General features: G+C 35.2%; 1 protein-coding gene across 2 annotated transcripts in view; it reads left to right on the top strand.

Annotated features, from left to right (window-relative positions):
- Positions 1-19,520, top strand: part of LOC129245781 (arginine kinase-like) — a 91,203-nt gene that overhangs the window by 31,661 nt on the left and 40,022 nt on the right. For both annotated transcript variants that reach the window (XM_054884163.1, XM_054884164.1), the window contains exons 3-7: positions 5,381-5,541; positions 5,744-6,055; positions 6,247-6,393; positions 6,573-6,667; positions 9,299-9,578. In XM_054884163.1, the coding sequence (XP_054740138.1) occupies positions 5,381-5,541; positions 5,744-6,055; positions 6,247-6,393; positions 6,573-6,667; positions 9,299-9,578 (995 nt within the window). The remainder of the gene's footprint in view (positions 1-5,380; positions 5,542-5,743; positions 6,056-6,246; positions 6,394-6,572; positions 6,668-9,298; positions 9,579-19,520) is intronic.

The raw sequence follows: 19,520 nt of genomic DNA on the forward strand, positions 1-19,520 counted from the left end.
TCATTCACTGTTGCCATTTCCTGCCACCATTCTGACCATTGACGACGCTTGAAATGGTTAAGAGGCCTTAGTTTAGTCAATTGCACCTTGGAAGCGTGTAAATGTAAGTCTTTATGCGTAATGTTTATCAACGACGAGCGTGAGAGGTGCAATTGTTGGGCACGTCGACGAGTTGAGGTGGATGGTTCTTCAACCACACTATCGCGAACAGCAGCAATCTTTTCTGCAGTACGAGCTATACGAGCATGCACTGGTCTTTTCAGATCTCTTGCAGACCCGGTGTATTCAAACTTTTGCACAAATGTTCCGATTGTGTGCACATTTGGACGATTAAATTGACCGAAAAAATCATGAAGTGCGCGATATGAATTTTGATTTGAACGCCCGCTTTCATAATAAGCCTGAATAACTTTAACGCGTGGCTCGATTGTATATCTTTCCATGATTCAAATTGAATTAGTCTGAGATTGGAAAATGTCAAATGGAATGCAGAAAAACTTGACGTTTAAGTGTGGTTTACATTTAACATCGGCCCTTAAACTTTAACCACCCTATATAAGCCAAGTAGGCTGTATGTTTAATTTAAGTGCATAGAAATGAATATTTGAGCAGTTGCGTTTGAAAACATTTTAATAGTTTTTTACCTTATGAGGTAAATAACTGCTTCTGAAAGCCTCGCAACTAAAGTAAGCTAATTTAAAATATTGATATGGGCTATTCAATCATAAAAAGCAGAGTGGAGCGGAGAAGTACTAGAAAATTTTAAGAGAGAAAAGAAAGAGCATGAAAAGAAAGTAAGGGATAGGAAAATAAAATAAAAAAGAAACGTAGCGAAAGGAAAGGAAGGTAAAAAAAAAAATAGATAGAAAAGAAAACATAACAAGTAAATGAGGCACAAGATGTGTTAGCAAACTAAAAATTCGACGTAGTCGAAATGTAAAAAATTACGATTGCGGTTCAGAAGAATTTAATGCTAAAACCGTTTTAAATTTCAAAGTAAAATTTATAAGATTATAAATAAACAATGCCGAAAAACAGAGCTCTCTCAGGCCCAGCCCAACGTATGGCCCAGGAGCTTGAACAATGACAATTTCCGATGAGGCGTTCCTTGGAGTGCTTGAGAGAAAGATTCTTCAAATTTCGGAACAAATAGCAGTCTGAAGCAACCGAGGAAGCCAAGTCTGGAGAATGTGAAACGAGTTTGAACTATTTGAAACTCATTTTCATTAATTTTGAGACCACAACTAAGGAAGGGTCAGCTGGTGTGTTGTTGTGATGAAAAAGGAAAATCACTTGCTTTCCTCAATTTAAGCGAATGCCAAACACAAAGAGATATACCGATCTGACTGATACTCGGTATGTCTTCTTCCAAGAGATATTAGATACTCATTAAACATAACCTCGACACGCGCCAGTGGTGCCATCTCTCTGACTTTGCATGGACTCCCCAAGCCATATCTAATCTAATGTATGTAATCTAGACGGCTTCAGACTAAGGACACGCAAGGTCAAAAGATCTGAAAAATCTTCGAAATTACGGCGTGTGTGCTAATATCCTCCTATTTAGATTTTGAGAAATTTCATCTGGGAGTGAGAAATTAATTTTGTTTTTTTTTCATTATTAAGAGATATTATAGTTATTAAATTGAATCAAATAATTTAAAAGAAAGTTTAAGTTCAAATTTTCATTTTATTTTTCAGTTTTTTTCAAAAACAAAAAAACAAATGTTTTCTTCCAAAATATCATTCACCCAATAAGTGGGCAAAAAAACTTGCGAATTGGCGAATAAGCTTTCGTATAATTTGGACGGCATCTGAAAAATTATATTTGAAAGTAGTAAAAAAAAGGAAACTGCCTAGCGACGCCGTTTTTCATATTCTACGTAAGCTCACGGTAAACCGGGGATAGCTTTGTTTAACGCCTGTCGATATGAAATGAGCCCGAATGTTGCTATACGTTAGTTTTATCATACTCTTGATGATTTATACTAACTATTGCAAAAAACAATACTACATATATTAAAAAAAATGTTTGTTGTGGACCGTCTCATGTTGTTGCACCCTTTGTGAGGGTTTTTGTATAGTCTCTTTGACTAAAAATTTCATAAACTCTTCATTTTTGCAACATTTCTTAATACCGGAATCCAAATTATATTAAAAAGTTGAACAGAAAGTACGTTTTTATAATTTTTTCCAATACTAGGTAGAGCTCGTAGAGCGATAAAATAAATATTTGCAATTATTCACTTGAAGTTCCTTAATATTTAATAATACGAGTACTAAGGAGAAAAATACACATATGAAGCAACTTATTGATTAACTACAACAGTTGCGTACAAGTAACCCATTTCAATAGTCTTCTGCTAATTTAAATCAAAGTTTATATTATTGATAAATTTCCTCTTGCGAGCAACCATCTTGTTTCTTTCGTGTAATCATTTTCTTATAAAAACATAATTTAACCCTCCACATTACCCTAGCATATAAGTGACTATTAGAATTTACCAACTAACACTTCTTCCTTCTTTCCGCATATCTTATATTTTATGGCATATTTAACCTCGTGATTCTTTCAAATGCTGCGGGAAACATGCCAACTGCGTTTCCTTTTAGTCAAGAAATTAATTTTTAAAAAGCTAATAGTATATTTCAATTAGTTAAACTGCCAGTTGTGTTCTAAGTGGTGCGGTATTGCATGCGAACATTTTAATTTTAAATGGCACGGTACGAGTGGCAATTAGAATTAGATCGAATCGAAAAAAATAAATGTAACAAAAGAGTATGGAACTTGTTTGGTAATAAACAAAATGCTAAATACAGTTGGGAAAAGACTGTGGCCTTGCACGGCGTATACGTAACTATTACCCTTAAGTTTATTAAAAAAAATATATATCATGGTATTTGCGCAACCATGGATTTTTTGACGATTCTTTGAACTACAGTTAACTCGTGCCCGTATGAATCCCCTAGCAAAAATGTAAAAACACCAATATAATTTTATAAAAATATAATTTATGCAACAAAAAGAACCACATAATGCAATGTTTTACAAAATCTTTCAAAATTTTTTGAAAATTTCAACTTTAAAAACATTAACTTTTTTATCAGAATTCTCGGAATACTTTTGGGCATACAATTTCATAGCCTAATCAATTTTAGTATTAAAAGGGCAGGTTTCAAGTGACTATAAAATATCGTTGACACTTGATAGCGTTTCTTATTGACGATAAAGACATAGTAAGCAGTTATTACTAGGGGTCATATCTGCTGTGGAAGGTGTTGTTCACGAAGATTTTCAATCAGCATGCAGGACAACCTCCATATGCCAGCAAAACATAGCCCAAAATTCTTTTTCCGTGCTCAATATCTCTTCTTCAACGAGAAAATATTGAAAATTATTCAAAAATGCACTGGAGTGGACCCAATAGGAGTGTGCACTGGATGAACTAAATGCGTTACCAGCAATTGCATGTGCCCGTGCTGATTTATGAACTAAAAGAGGGCATGCTGTAAAACGCTGTACTCTAAAGGGTGGAGTACTGTATTTTATAAAGATAAAATCAGCCGAGATATATTCCTGGAGATTTTCAAACTCTTGTGAATCAATAAAGGTGAATCGCAATTTAAGATATTAGTGAATGACGAAGTTGTTTTAATTTATGAATTTTCGTATGCGTTTATAAAAAACTATTAACTAACTCTTACCACCCACAACCGAACGATCAATTCTCATGTCTACATTGAACACCTAACGAAATTAAACAATGCAGTTGAAGAAAAGCGACCCGAATTGACAAATCAAAAAAGTAGGTATTGTATTCCATCATGACAATGCAAGGCCACACACATCTTTGGCCACTCGGCAAAACTTATTGAAGCTTGGTTGGGATGTTTTGCCACATCCACCATATAGTCCTGACCTTGCACCATCTGATTACTTTTTGTTTTGATCTTTACAAAACTCCTTGAATGGTTAAAATTTCAAATCGTACCTGATTCAGTTTTTTTGCTAATAAAAACCAGAAGTGTTATGAACTGCCTGGGATTATGATGCTGCCTGGAAGATGGCAAAAGGTCATTGATCGAAATGGGCAATATATTACAGAACAAAGTTATTTAGTTCCATGAAAAATTGTCTCTGATTTTCTGAAAAAAAACCGCAATTACTTAGTTGCCAGACCAATACAACGGAAGATTTACAATTTTTGGCGTCGTAGCTGCAGTTGAGGGCGTAAAGGTCAGGATAGAGATTTACATCGTTCAAAATATTTTTAAATGATTAATTTTAATTTTAATTTAATATTAAAAAATAAGGCCCCCTCTTACTATAAGCAACTGTGTGTGAGGATAGGTTAAAAAAATACTGTCTAAAATTATTTTGTTGTATTAAAATTGAATGAGCTAAAAAAGTGTGTACTCATAAGTTCTTTAAAAATTTTGATGAAAGTATTATGAATTTTTCTAATTTGCATACGAAGTTTATTTTTTATTCAAATTTTTTTAGAATAAAATTAAAAACAATTAAATATCGAAATTTATACCCGCAAAGAGTGTGTGGATTTTTTTGTATCGGATCGGTAAAGGTCCTTTGCGTTGAAATCTTCATTGGTGGCGGGGTGTATGTTGAAGGTGCTGATTGAGGCACATTCAGTGGAGCATTGAAAAATTAGATATTCGCATGAAGGATTACATAAAAAGAGAAGGCAAAGTAATAAGAATTAAATATACCAGACTTTCAAAATTGATATTTTTTTTCAAATGAAGTTTAAAAACACATTTTAATGGGAGTTCGTTAGCTATTGGTTGATTAATGATATTTTCCAAATATGGCTCGAGTATCTTTTTTATTCGGACCTCTAAAAATTAAAGTTTTACCATTTTCATTTTGTTCTTCAATTATTTGATGTTGTTCTCGCGCGAAATCTAAAGTCACTTTATTGCCGATCCTGCCAAAAGAGGCGCCGTGTTTCACGTTTCTTCTACCATTTTTTGAAACTGGAAAATTTTGTAGTGTATGGTGTTGCATAATAATATATTGCATTTGTGTGAGGTGCCCTCATCAGCACTGCTGATTTAGCGAAAGATTTCCAAAGGAAACATTCAAAATTAATTTGCCAGCACTTAACCACTTAAAGAAACTACTGCAGGAAATTCTCTTTATTTTGGCAAATTTATACAGGAAATCGCATGCCAACATGCCACAAGTATAGAGTTACGAACAAAAGGGAAAACTTGAAAACTGATTATGATGATGAAAGTGTTTTCGAAAAAAAAAATTAAGCAAACTACATTAAACAGTTTGTGAAAGTTGCCATTTTCCAAATAAGAGGTTAATTGAATTTTTTGACACACCTTGCATTCTCTCTTTTTCACTCCACAGAATTCGCCGTGAAATTATCTACTATAAGAATATGGATGCACGAAAAGGATATTGGCAAGCTGACGCGCATCTTGTGGGCGGGCCAAGGCAGTCGATTGTCTCAACAGGCGAGCACAAATCCGCGTGTCAAGCGATTTTTGGCAGCCGTGCCGTATGTTATGGTGAGTTCGATTGTGGTATAGCGGGTTAATAACAAAAAAATAAAAATAAAAAAATAAAATATGAAATAAAATAGAAAATTTCCTGCTTCTTTTTAAATATATTTTCTTTCCTTTTTGCGAGATACTAGTGACATTTTCTACAAAAATACATTTCAACTCATACTGCATGCACTCAACTCAATTGCCTTCTTAATATTTTTAGAATTCGATCAAGGATGTGCATCAGGCCGTCGTCGATAATAATTTGGAAACGTTACAAGCGAAAATGGAGCCACCGGTGCCGCCCGCCTTAATCACCTGCCGCGATGCGAATGGCCTCAATCTTGTACATAAAGCAGCAGGTCTTGGTCACACTAAGATACTTGAGTATCTGATTGGCATCTGGCCGGATGGCATTACAGAGACGGATATAACTGGCAAAACGCCACTGCACTGGGCGGCCAGTCACAAAAATAATATGCGCTGCTATACGCTGCTGACGCAAGCCGGCTGCGATGAGGAGGCCATGGATTATGTAAGTGGATAATATCTGCTGTTATTACACATACCGCATACTGTCTGCACCGTTACTTACGTCTCCGTAATTGCGTGCCGTGCACGTCAAAGTGTCGTGTTGTAATTGAAAATAAAATTGCAATCGAATTTGAATTGTGTTCTTCAAATTTCTCAATTTGTGCTTCTTCACTTTCATTTGTATATTTTTAGAAAATGAAATCGCCTACTTATTATCGCCACAAGCCACATGAAATCGAGCGTGCGTTCTTGGTTTATGTGCCAGAGGCGCCACGCGTTTCACCAGATGTCGCCACCGATTGGGAGGCATTGAGCGAGGATACCGGCGATGGTGGCAAGGTGAGTTGTTTGTTAGCTTGTGAATCTATTACGGAATTTCGTTTAAAAGTTTTAGATTTGTCAATAACTATGATATGTAACGACTCGTATGTGTATCTATGTATTTATGCATGTACGCATTTGCGTTTTTTTATGGTTGTTTTCCCCCTCCTTCTTCCTATTGTGTACGTTTTAAACAGAAACTAGATATTAAAATACCAGATACGAATGGTATTCATGGTCGCACCACTGACGACAGTATTGAAAATACATCCGAAGTAGATTTGAATGATGGGTGAGTATTTGCGTTGGTTGTGTAGTAAGTTGGTAGTTGTAGTGAATACCAAGTAGAGAGTAAAAATATTTTAAACAAATATGTTGATTTTTGGAACTTTAAATTAAAATGTTGAAAACTGAAGCACATCATTAAGAAAATTGTGTATATATGTATGTTGACATTTCACGACTTGGGTACTTGCAAAAACCTTGGAAAATTTGAACTTTGATCGCAATTACAACAACAACACATACATAACTATCCATGCTACTAGGCAGGCAGCAATCAAGGCTCTCAACTCTTTCAAGATAGCATCAAAACTGGTGCTTGGATGTCTTGATAAGCTGAATATAGAAATTACTGCCAACGAAATAAGCGCCTCCCATTTTTAGATTGAAAGCCTTTTTGTGGTCTAGGGAAACGTAACTTCTCCTCCTTTTCGCACTCAAAATCAATCATAAAAAAATCGATTTAAAAATTGTAACACCTGGTACTAACTAACACCTGGTTAAACATCTTTTACTAGAGAACGAAATAAAGGTCATTAAATTAGGATAAGTATTAAAATTTATTGAGAAAATGGGGCTCAGGACTACTCTGAATTCATCAAAAATTGGAATTTATTATCTTTTTAATTTTTAAACTGTTAAAGCTTGAATTTTTTAATTAAAAAAAAAATTAAATGATTAAACAAAAATGCTGAAACGAAAAGTATTAAGCTTATCGAAAAGTGTTGTAGGTATACATTCTTCCAGTTATAATAATATTCATATTCAGATTATCTGCAAACTAGCAAGTTATGTGTGATTATGTGAAAGGAATTCTATTTGGCGGAATAACGGTAAATTTCAAAAATCTGGAAAACGTATCCATTCTACTTAGGAGTTGGGCAGTAACATCCGGTGCGAAAAAAAATTTTACTTTGTGAGCCAGTGCCTTTATATTGTATTGTTATATGACTGTTGATGATGCAACCTAATTTTTACTAAAACAAAATATTTTTTTCTAAATAAATATTGCTTTCAAGTTAAAAGGCAATATTTAGAGTGGTATTAGTACAACTAAAATTGTGTAACCTTCCACAAAAAACAGAAAAAACAATAAATAAATAAAAATGTAAATAAAAATTTTCTAAAAATCTTTGCTTTTAAAGGGTGCAGATACCTATAAACGGCCATATTTTTCGTGATTTTCATTAAAATTATTTAAAATGAAGAATTAAATATATTTTTTTCAAAATTGGCATACAGTTTACTTATACCTACATTAAAATAATATACCTTTTTTTTAATTTATTCATTTAAAATGGCGGTTGTACACTCAATTCTTCCAGGAAGGTCGCAGCGGGGCTTCTCAATCGGCGGGCATTGTAGCATCGGCGTCAGTGACCTGCATATAAAAAAACAATTTTTTTTTATTTTATTAATGTCATAATTCCTATATGAATTAAAAACAAATAAGAAAAATTCGCGGAATAAAAGGTTTCAAAAAAAAGAAGGAATTTTGGGCGAATTTTCCTACTATTTTTGCTTCGAAAAAATCGATCAATAATCGCTCAATAACTTTTCGAGTTATCGTGTACGCCAATTCGAAAAATATTGTTTTGAGAAAAACGCGTCTAAAGCTTGAATACATAACTAACTATACCTCTCCCAGAGCTCGAACGCAAAGAATAGAGTCGTCACGGTTGACGATCTATAATATAAGAAATACTTAAATTTAAGTTCGAAATTTTTTTTGACATATTCCTAAAAGATTATATTAACATTTTACGAGAAAACAAATTTTGTTTTTCGAAATTTTACAGGTATCTGCACCCTTAATTTTACGCGCTCAGGCCTGATTAACAATAAAAACCAATTAAAAACAAAAAAATTAAATAAAAATGTCGTATATTTAAATAAAAAAAGTCGTATAGTTGGCAGTGTGTATAAAATAAAATGCATTAAATAAAACACTTATGAAAAATAGGTAATAACTAATTTCCAAATTTACAGAAATTATCAAAACTTAAAACAAGTGCATATCAAGATACCATTTTCATATTAAAAGTTGAATGGCAGCGCCATTTAAATATATTTTTTATTATTAAATTTGTTCTACTTTTTCTTCAACATGTTTCATTTTATACTTATATACATAATATCAAATGATACAATTTTTTAATATAATAACTAAAACAAAAAGAAGAATTAGGTAGGCTTTGTTTTCCTTAAGGTCATTCGTTTCATACCTATATACTAACATTTAAAATAAGTTTTCATTCACAACTATGTGGCTGCTGAAAAATATTATTATAAAAAAAGTCTAAATTATGAAAAAGTCTCCAAAAATTAACATATTTTGCACTTACCCTATCATTTATAAAGAAATTTTATTTCACTCAACTGAATTTTATCGATTTTAAATACTCGTAGTAGAGAATAGAGCTTTTTGATTTTTAAGACAGAGTGAAGAAAGCTCTTTAGCTAACGCAGTAAATGAGTAAAGCAACAAGTTTTAATAAACTTTATTTTTCATGTAGAGCATTTTGATGAATTTTTGTATAACAAGTAATTATTTTCCTAAAAACACTAAAATCACAATAACACATACACCCACATAAAATCGATCACTAAACATTTCACGCCACAAAACATAATCATAAAGCATAAGCGCCACGGACGAGGAGCAACCTGCCACGCCTATAACCAATGGCAATGGTAGTGACACAGCGCCACAGACACCAGTGAAAGATGACAATGCACCGACAGATGAAGGTGACGAAGGCACGCAGGAAAATGGAGAAGCGGAAGCTCTTAATGGTAATGGCAGTGCCAGTGACGATGTTGATGCTGATACTCAAATTGATATTGAGGCCGAAGCTGCTGATGACGCTGAGGCTGCGGCAGAGGCCGCTGACCCTGAGGTAGAAATAACTGAAGAGGAGGTAAGTTGAACATTTCTACCTAAACATTCATATGTACGAACATACAATTGTATAAACATTTACACTGAGAATCAACTGCTTTCGAACTTAAACTAAAAATGCACTATGACCACTGGATGTTTATTGTTTTAGAGTGTTGCAAGCGTTTGTTGTAAATACCAAACACAAAGAAAAGCTGAATTAGTTTGCTATTGTTGTTAATTTGATAAATGCTGCAGCTATGCGCACTTATGTATGTACAATGCACATGAAATTCTTGCATATTTTCTTATGCACAATTGAAGTTTTAAAAATTCATGTTTTTTCATTCAATTGGCAGCAGTATTTGGCTTGCTTCTGAGCTAAAAATTTTCTTTAAAAATACTTTATTAAAAAACAGTAAGAAACCATATGAATAGAAATTGATTTGAAGAATTGAATTAGTGATTTTTTTTTTTTTTTGTTTGGAACTGTCAAAAGTAAGCCATTGTCGGTCTTGATGCGTCTTTCTATTTTTTGGTACTTTTATATATTTTGGAATATTTGTATGTTTTTGGAACTATACACATACATACATATGTATAACTGTTTCTGTTCAACATATTTATTCATTCAGTATTTTTGTGTTTTGCCAGCGGCTTCAATCACTTCTTTACATAAATATATCTGTTGGCTTGAAATGAGTTTTTCTTAACTTTTATGTTAATTTAATAAACATTTAGGAAAAGTTTGAATTTTGAAAAAAAAAAAAAAATAAAGAACGAAAACATTTGTTTTTTTTGGCTTGTCTAAACTCAAACAAACAGAAAGATATCAGTCGACAATTGTTTACTTTTGCAGACTAATATGAAAACTTTAAATGAAACGACTGCAACAACAACCACAACAACAAATGGAAGTGATGAGCATTCGGCAGAGGGTGAGAGTGAGGCGAATGAAACGACAGAAATGAGCAAGGGCACGGCTGAAAGCGGGAGCACTAGCGTTGTGGACCACGAAGTGAAAGAGAAAGATATAGAAGAGGCGGAGGAAGCAAAGGAGGGGAAAGAAATTGAAGAAGAAGCAACAAGTGAAAGTATGAATACGAATGGCGAAAAGAATGATGAGAAGCTTAACCCTGAAGAGAAGCAACTTGAGGAAGAGTACAATGTTGCTGAAAGCCAATCGGAAAGCAGTAAAGAGGAAATGGAAAAAGAAGCTAGTAAAAATAGTAATGATGAAGTAGCAAAGACAGACGCGCAGGATATTGAACCACGCATTGGCGGTGAGAGCGAAGAGGTGGAAGAAATCAAAGAAGTGACACTGAATGGAGAAAAACAGGTGGATGACGCAAGTCAAGAAGAAGTAACTGCAGAAGTGGACAACACTGAAAAAGATGAGACAAAATTGAGTGAAAATATAGGCGATGAAGGAGAGCTAGAAAGTGGTGTAGTTAAAGGAAATAAAGAAGTTGTAGAAATAACGACAGAAAGTAGTGAAAAAGAAGCGCTAGCTGAGGAGGCAAAAGTATTAGAAGAAATAAGCAAAAAAGTGGGCGAAGTAGAAGAGGAAGTGAATGAAGAAACAAAATTAGGTATAGCAGAAAATGATAAGGAGGGGGCTGAAAAAGAAGAAGAGAGAGAAAGTGAAATAACTAATGAGCCCAATGAAACCCGAAAGGAAAGTGGAAATGGAGAGGAAAATGGAAATAAGTACGTAGAAGAAAGGGAAAATGAAAATCAAAAGCAAAGTGACAACGAAAATGAAAAGGAAGATGAAAATGAAAATAAAAAGGGGGATGAAAATGAAGAATTGAAAGCTAATAAAAAAGGAAGTGAAATAATTGAAAAAGAGTATGTAGAAAATAGAGATAACTTAAAAGAAAATAACGGTGGTGCTGAAACTTCGTATAATAAAGCACAATACGGCGAAAAAGAGAAAGGAGAAGGCTATAAAAATCAAAAGGAAAATGAAGATGAAAATGACAAATTAAATGAAAAATTAAAGGAAAAATTGGATGAAAAAGAGAAGACATCCGAAACGCCACCAAAGAGTGCAGAAACTGCTGAGGATAAAACAGATGCTATGAACGTAAACTTAGATGAGAATAAAAGTGAAGATAAGAGTGATGGAATATTTGCGAAAATGAAAGAAAGTATAATTGAAAACAACAATACAGAAAAAGAAGCTGCAACTAAATATACCCAACAACACAGCGCACAACTAGACACATTAAATGGTAAAGACGATGATAGCAATAATCAAAATGAGGATATAGAAACAACGAAACAAGAAGCACTCAACAAAGTAAACGATAAGACTGAAGAGGATGTGAAGAACGAGATAAACCAACAAGTTGGAAATATGGAGGTAGATACAATTACAAAAAATGATATTGGAGCAAAAAAAGACTCGCTCAAAACAGATGAAGAAAAACCGTCAAGCCTTGATAAAGTAGAAACAATAAGTGATGCAAATGATGCATTTACTGCGAAAATGCCACGACTGGCCACAGCCAAAGTGACGCGGGGTAGGCGAAATGGTAGCGCAAAACGGAATGGCAGTGGAAAACGAAATGGTAGCGGCAAGAAGAAAAGCGATGCGTTGATCGAGGGTGAAAACGAAAATGAAGACAACGATGATGAAGATGAAGATGAAGATGAGGTACAATATGGTATGCTTTAAGGGCACAAAAATCAACAGTTGATACAATTCCATAAACAAAACGCCTTAAAATTTTAAACTACCAAAATGTTTGAGAAACAGCACACAACTACTTAGCAAGCATAGAGCTACGGAAACCAACTAGACAACATGCATACATACTTAAATACATAGATATTTAAATTTTTCAAATTTTGAATGGAAAGAAAAATACTGTTTGTAGTCACATTGTACTTCTTATCACAACTATTCATTTACTGAGACATTAAGTAGTTTAGCGTTTAAAGGTGTTGCTTGTCCTTTTTGAGATATTAAAAAAAAAAAAACTAAATCTAAATCATATATTAATAGTTGTATTGTATGCGCAAGCAAAAGTTTCAAATTGTCAACAAAGTATTAATTATAAAAAAACCCCTGTATTCGTTTATACCCATTTACTGAGATTGTGAAACCAACTGTAATAGTTCTTGTGATGTATGCTGCTGTAACGAGTGTAGCTAATTTCATATACGTACTGTAGTAGCCAAAGCACTACTCTAGCTAACTATCTTATACCCATTACAATATTAATAAAATAAGATTCTATAATAAATTCTTTTTTTCCAAAATTTAACACACACCAATCGGATTTATGTATATGCAAAAGTTGTAGACAACATTTGAGAGAAATCTTTAATAATATTTGAATTTTCGCAATTACATCTATGAAATATTTTATTTTAGCCGTTAAGTGCAAAATATTGTATGTGCAAAATGAATTAATTTAGTTACACGAATACACTTAGAAAACTGTGTAAGATAAAAACACTTGAATTATTAATATATGTAAACGTTTGAACTGAATTAAAAGTGTTTTGTAATCGCATCACGACATCTTTTCCTGTAGAGTACACTTTTTGTTAGAATATACCTTTCTTTTGTTTATTTACACTTCACCTGCACATCTGGTAGACATTCTTCTTCTTTAAATGGATGATTTTTCTATACGTGTCGTGGGGAGAAAGAGACAATAAACATATACATATACGAATGTAGGTAGGAAATTTGGTGAGTATAAGTTGTGCAAGTATGAGTTTATTTAAGAAGAGCTTAGCCGTTTCATTTATTTATTTAAGTCTATGATGACAAGAACCTTAGAATAGTGGGGCGCATTTCTCGAATGGAAAAGAGAGTTTGCCATAGCAAAATTTAGGTCGAGTAGTCTGTAGATACTACGAGGGGTGCCTTTTATATATCGGGATTTGGCAACCCTGGTGTTGCAATCTGGCAACTGACAGCTATATCGCAAAGTTTGACATTTTTTGGCTCTTACGTACTCAGAACGTTTTGAAATACCAGCGCTATTTGTGTTGTTCACAGTAACTTGAAAGATTCATTTCGGTCCAAAAATGGTATGAAATCGTGAACATTTTCGTGCGATTATTTTTTACAACTTTCGACGTGGATTAACTCAGCGACATTGCATGGATGAACTTAATTCATTTTTTGGCGATGAAGCTCCATCAAGTACCAGTGTTTATCGATGGTATGGTGAATTCAATCGTGGTCGTAGTTCACTTCAAGACGAATTTCGTGAAGGTCGTCCAAAATCAGTTGTTGTTCCGAAAACCATTGATGCTGTGCGCGAACTGATATTGCAAGATCGTCATGTGACCTATCGTGAGATTGAGACAATCTTAGGCATTAGTGGGACCAGCATACATTCAATATTGCATAAACATTTGACTGTTAAAAAAATTTGTTCGCGTTGGATCCCACACAATTTGTCAATCGCTCAAAAAAAGGCTCGTGTCGATTGGTCGAAGGAAATGCTCAAAAACTACGATCGCGGGGCTTCGAAACACGTCTATGACATCGTGACAGGTGATGAATCATGGACTTACGCGTATGAGCCCGAAAGTAAACAGCAGGCGACTGTATGGGTGTTTCAAGATGAGCCAAATCCAACAAAAGTTGTTCGCGCACGAAGCACTTCCAAGCAAATGGTTGCCTGTTTTTTCGGAAAAACTGGACATGTCGCAACCGTACCACTAGAACAACGCAGAACAGTAAATTCTGAGTGGTACACAACCATTTGTTTGCCAGTTGTCTTCCAACTAGTTGTCTCTTCACCAGGACAATGCGAGCTCTCACACATCGGCTCAAACAACTACATTTTTGAGCACCCAAAACATCGAATTAGTGGGTCATGCGCCGTATAGTCCTGACTTGGCACCGAATGACTTCTTTTTATTCCCGTACGTAAAAAACAAACTGAGAGGTCAACGTTTTTCGACACCTGAAGAAGCGGTTGCGGCATTCAGAACGCATGTTTTGGAGGTAGCTCATTCAGAGTGGCAAAAGTGCTTCGACAATTGGTTCAAACGCATGCAAAAGTGTAAAGATCTTCATGGAGAATATTTTGAAAAACAATAAAGTGATTGTCGATGATTAAAATTTGTTTTTGTTCTCTAATCGCGACATATAAAAGGCACCCCTCGTATTTAACGCAGTAGGAGTTCTCGTAATAGGGGATAAATTATAGTAGTTTCATTTGAGTGTTTTGATGTTACTTGGATAGTAAAATCGTAAAGTTTTGTGAAGCGCACTGAAACCAATCTCTTCAAAGACGTCGTTACAATTAACAGAGCCACAAATAACAACAAAAAACAAACGTCAAAATCTGAAGGGTACGTCTACTGGCAAGAACTCCAGATGTATTAGCATGCACGGAGCACTGTAGCATGGTGGTGGATCAGATAAATGAAAAGGTTGCAGAGCGCATCGAATAAAATTTCGTTGACTACTTTAAACTCTATTTGAGTAAGAGACATAAATAGTATTCCAAATCAAAGTTGCATATTCGAGTTTAGAAAGAACTAAGGGGTTATATAAAATGTTTATAGTATAGGGGTGTTTAAAGTTCCTCGCATTGCCCTCAGAAATGCTAAATTGGCATAAGCCTTTGGCGATATCTAACTAATATGACTTACGAATGTAAAACCAAGGTCACATGATACGCCCAGAGCAGAAAATTCTTTAACTTTGGGCAGAACAACATTTGATAAAGTACCTTCTACTCAAATATGAACGAGACGGTATCAATAAAACGGTCCGCGGATAGCATATGGCAAAAATAAATTTTTTGTTTTTTGGTAGGACTGTTATAAGCTTACATGGCAAATTTCAGCGTGATATGTCACATAGTTTGTTTTCTGTGCTACTGTAAACAAGTCAAGCTCGAGTGTGTTCTTCGAATTTAACGATGGGAAATGAAGTTGAACAAAGAATTTGTTTGAAATTTTGTTATTCCAACAAAATTTCGGCTTCAGACGCCTTAAAAATGTTGCAGATAACCTATGGGGACTCTGCTCTATCGTTGTTGTTGTTGTAGGGTCGTCATAGCCGAATGAGTAGTTTGACTAAGACTTGAAAATTCGTGAGTTCGGATCTTCGTAAAATATAAATTTTATAATTTCTAAATAAAACATTTTAACGAAACTCCTCATTCTGACTACTTTTTAACGAAAATGAGGAGTTATTGTCATCAGTGTTGAATAATTTTAACGAAATAAAGTGGTGCTCTGAAAAAAGTACTAGTGTGAAATTTAGCTGCGTTTAATTTATAGTCGCCATAGCCGAATGAGTAGATGCTTGGCTAAGACTTGGAAATTCGTGAGTTCGAATCTCCGTGGGTGAAACAGCGAATTGGTGTGTAAAAGTTTTTTAATGAAAATAAAAGAAATATTGAAAGTTCGCGAGTTCGAATCTAAATGAAAACACAAACATAAATTTTATAATTTCTAAATAAAACAATTTAACGAAACTCCTCACTCTGATTACTTTTTAACGAAGTTAGAGGAGTTATTGACGAGTTTGTGCTGATTACTTTTTGATGACGAAAATGAGTAGTTTAGAGCATAGTAGATATATTTTTCAGTTATAAGAAATTGCTCTTGGTAAAAGAGGGATAGAATATCACAGCGACAAGGGAAAACTATCAGAATTTTCCCATGGCTAGAACAAAAATGTGTATTTGGATGAAGATAGTGATGATGATAATATGAGTGCTTATATGATAGTCAGCTGTCTTGTAGGGTTTCTGAATATGTACAAAATTATCGTGCAGGTTTTGGCTGGCACTAACATTGTGTTAGTGATATGCGAAAACAAATCTATCAAACCTTCACCCATGTTGCTTCGTTGCTATTTGAGCAACGACTGTTTGGACAAGAGTGTGAATACATGTAAATTGATCGTGTAGAATTCGACTGCCGTAACCCCAAATGACGTTGCAGCTAAAGTTCCCCTCACAATTTTCTGTTTTCCCATAGCTAAATAGCAAACCTGTTAATACATAGTTATATCATCTTTGCGTGCCATAGAGATTTGCGGCAGAGATTGCCTACGAAATCAAGGATGATGGATTGACCAGGCTTGGCCATTAGCTATGGTGAATTGTGCAAGCTACTTCGCCTGCCACCTCACAAGGCCCTCGTCAACCGATTTCTGTCCGCTCGTTTCACACGTATTCACACACTCGTCCAAACAGTCGTTGTTTAGATAGCAACGAAGCAACATGGGTGAAGGTTTGATGGATTTGTGTATATTATATTGCTCCTTATAAGCAGGTACTGTATTTCCTTTTTTCGTATATCAGCAACACTAATCTCAGTTTTTTGGAAAACGCAACCTCTGTTTCGTCAGCTTATCAGCCGATTCTATCGATTTCGCTGAGAGTCGGTTAACGGTCTGATATTCGCCATACACCTGTGAACATCTTTTCACCATGTTGCGAAGTGGTACTACTTCGAAGCGCATCCATATCTTGTCAGACAGCCAGGTTGTGTTATGTGCCCTGCAGTCTCACACAGTAGTATCTAAACTTCTTATGGAATGATTTACTGTCTTAAATATCCTAGGAGCAAGGAACATTGCTTTACTGGGCTGAATACGAGAACATGAAGGCCTGGACGACAAGGAATAGGCCAACTGCCTAGCGACATTAGGCGCTACATCAAAAATGAACCCTTCCGCGGGCTTAAATAAATAAATAATTGGTACGTACACTTTTGTTAGATGTTCAGACGAGCTCCTCCCCCTATTTGTGGTGTGCATTTTGATATTGGTCCACAAATCAAGGGTCCTACAGTTGTAAGCCGATTCTGAATGGCAAATGGCTTTTATGAAGATCTTTTTCATGGCAGAAATACATTCGGTGGTTTGCCATTGCCTGCCGAGGGACGACCGCTATTAGAAAAAACTTGTTCTATCATTTTGCTGTTTCATGCCCTGAGATTCGAACCCACGCACTCCCACTCACCAACCCATTCGACCACGGTGGCGGGATTACCAAAGCCCAAATAAAGGAATTTGTCAACTACTGGAAGAATACGGAATTCATATGGCACTGGATGGTAAGTCCCGAACAGAGGCAGTAAAACAATTGATCCTCTCTGACTCAATTGATCACGTAGACTTCTAAATCTGGACAGAGAGGCCTTACGAACTCTTATTATATACTATTCGGAACATTGTAGTTTTGTTATCATTCCAGGAGAACAGGATCAGTAGAAATTAGTGTCTGTCGTTTTTGAGAGCTGGGTCGTGAAATACCAGAGCACATCCTTTGCGAATGAAGACTCACTCACTTAGGTGGTGAGCCTCTGAATCTTTTGATAATATGAAAAAAAGAAACGGTCGGAGATGGGCTTAAATTCGTTAGATGCCTTCAACTATAGGCTCGCAGTCAAGCATAATAAAACACAAAAGTGGTTGCAATGCACTAGGACCCATTAATAGATTTTTTGTGTTAAAATTAAAAAAAAAAAGTTAATAAAATCTAAAACAAGTAGCATATATATGGCCTTAGCAGGTCATGTGATTATACTTCGTGTTTGAGCAGCCAGTATAAAAGGGGTTTTCAGTTCGACTTTTGTTTTGAATACTTCCTTGGGAAGCATCTATAAATTTTTTCTTTATTTTCCTGTACTTCCATAGCCAAGACAAACCTTAAAATTTCTTCCTTTACTATTTCCTTTTCAATGTATGCAAAAAAAAGCTGGCAACACCTTTTAAGTACATTCTACTCAGGCTGTCAGCTAAACGAGCTTTTATTGCAGCGCTAGAATAGCGAACAATGACTATATATATATATATAATTGGCGCGTACACCCGTTTTGGGTGTTCGGCCGAGCTCCTCCTCCTATTTGTGGTGTGCGTCTTGATGTTGTTCCACAAATGGAGGGACCTACAGTTTCAAGCTGACTCCGAACGGCAGATATTTTTATGAGAAGCTTTTTCATGGCAGAAATACACTCGGAGCTTTGCCATTGCCTGCCAAGGGGCGACCGCTATTAGAAAAATCTTTTTCTTAATTTTGGTGTTTTTCCGAGATTCGAACCGACGTTCTCTCTGTGAATTCACGCACCAACCCATTCGGCTACGGTGGCCGCAATGACTAGCTGTCATAAAAATAAACCTAAATAGGTTTACCATCAGAAAGATCTTAACATGTTGTTGTATAAGGGAAATCTCGGTTTCTGCTAGACGAATGAATATTTTGGTAACATAGCTGTGGGTAATATAGTGCAATATTAACCCTGTGATAGATATAACTAACACGGAAAATGATATTTCTAAACTTATGGAAGGAAAATAATCAAACAGATAGAAAAAGAAAGAAGGGACTTTGGATTAGAAGATGACGACCAACAGTGGCTAATTACTTTTGTATTAGCCGTTTCAAGCCACTGATGAAATTCTAAATCTTTACTTGACCAGAGCAGGGCAGTTGAGAAAAAGATGCTGAAATTATTCCATCTCATCCTCTAGACAACTTCTGCAGAAAGGACTTGAAGCAATCTCAAGTATCCCCGCATGGGTACCTAACGAATAATGTCCGGTAAGGATACCTACCAAATTCCAGAGCTGCGGCTTTGTTAGACTTAGAAGTTCCCTTGAGCGCTCCCGATCTACCCGTGGCCAGAAGGATCTCGCGACTTTACACGTTTGTACACTCGCCCAGCGTTCGCTGAGTTGCTGCGAGGTCCATCCCGGAGTTCTCAAGAGAACAAATCGTGCATATACGCTAATAGCGCAGCGATGTGTCATTTAAGTGAACTAGATGTTCATTCTTCCTACCAAATGAAGATGTTAGAAAAAATCAAGTGGTGCATTGTAAATATACGTGGATCTGAATTGACCCGCGCCGTAGCGGAAGAGCTCCCCAAAAACTTCTATGCGATTTTAAAATAAAACATTTAAACATTTCATTTTCCAAAAAAATATTAAAATTTTGAAATGTAAAAATATATGTATATTTTTTTTTTTATTTCTAGG

This window comes from Anastrepha obliqua, chromosome 4 (assembly GCF_027943255.1).
Source record: "Anastrepha obliqua isolate idAnaObli1 chromosome 4, idAnaObli1_1.0, whole genome shotgun sequence".
NCBI lineage: Eukaryota > Metazoa > Arthropoda > Insecta > Diptera > Tephritidae > Anastrepha > Anastrepha obliqua.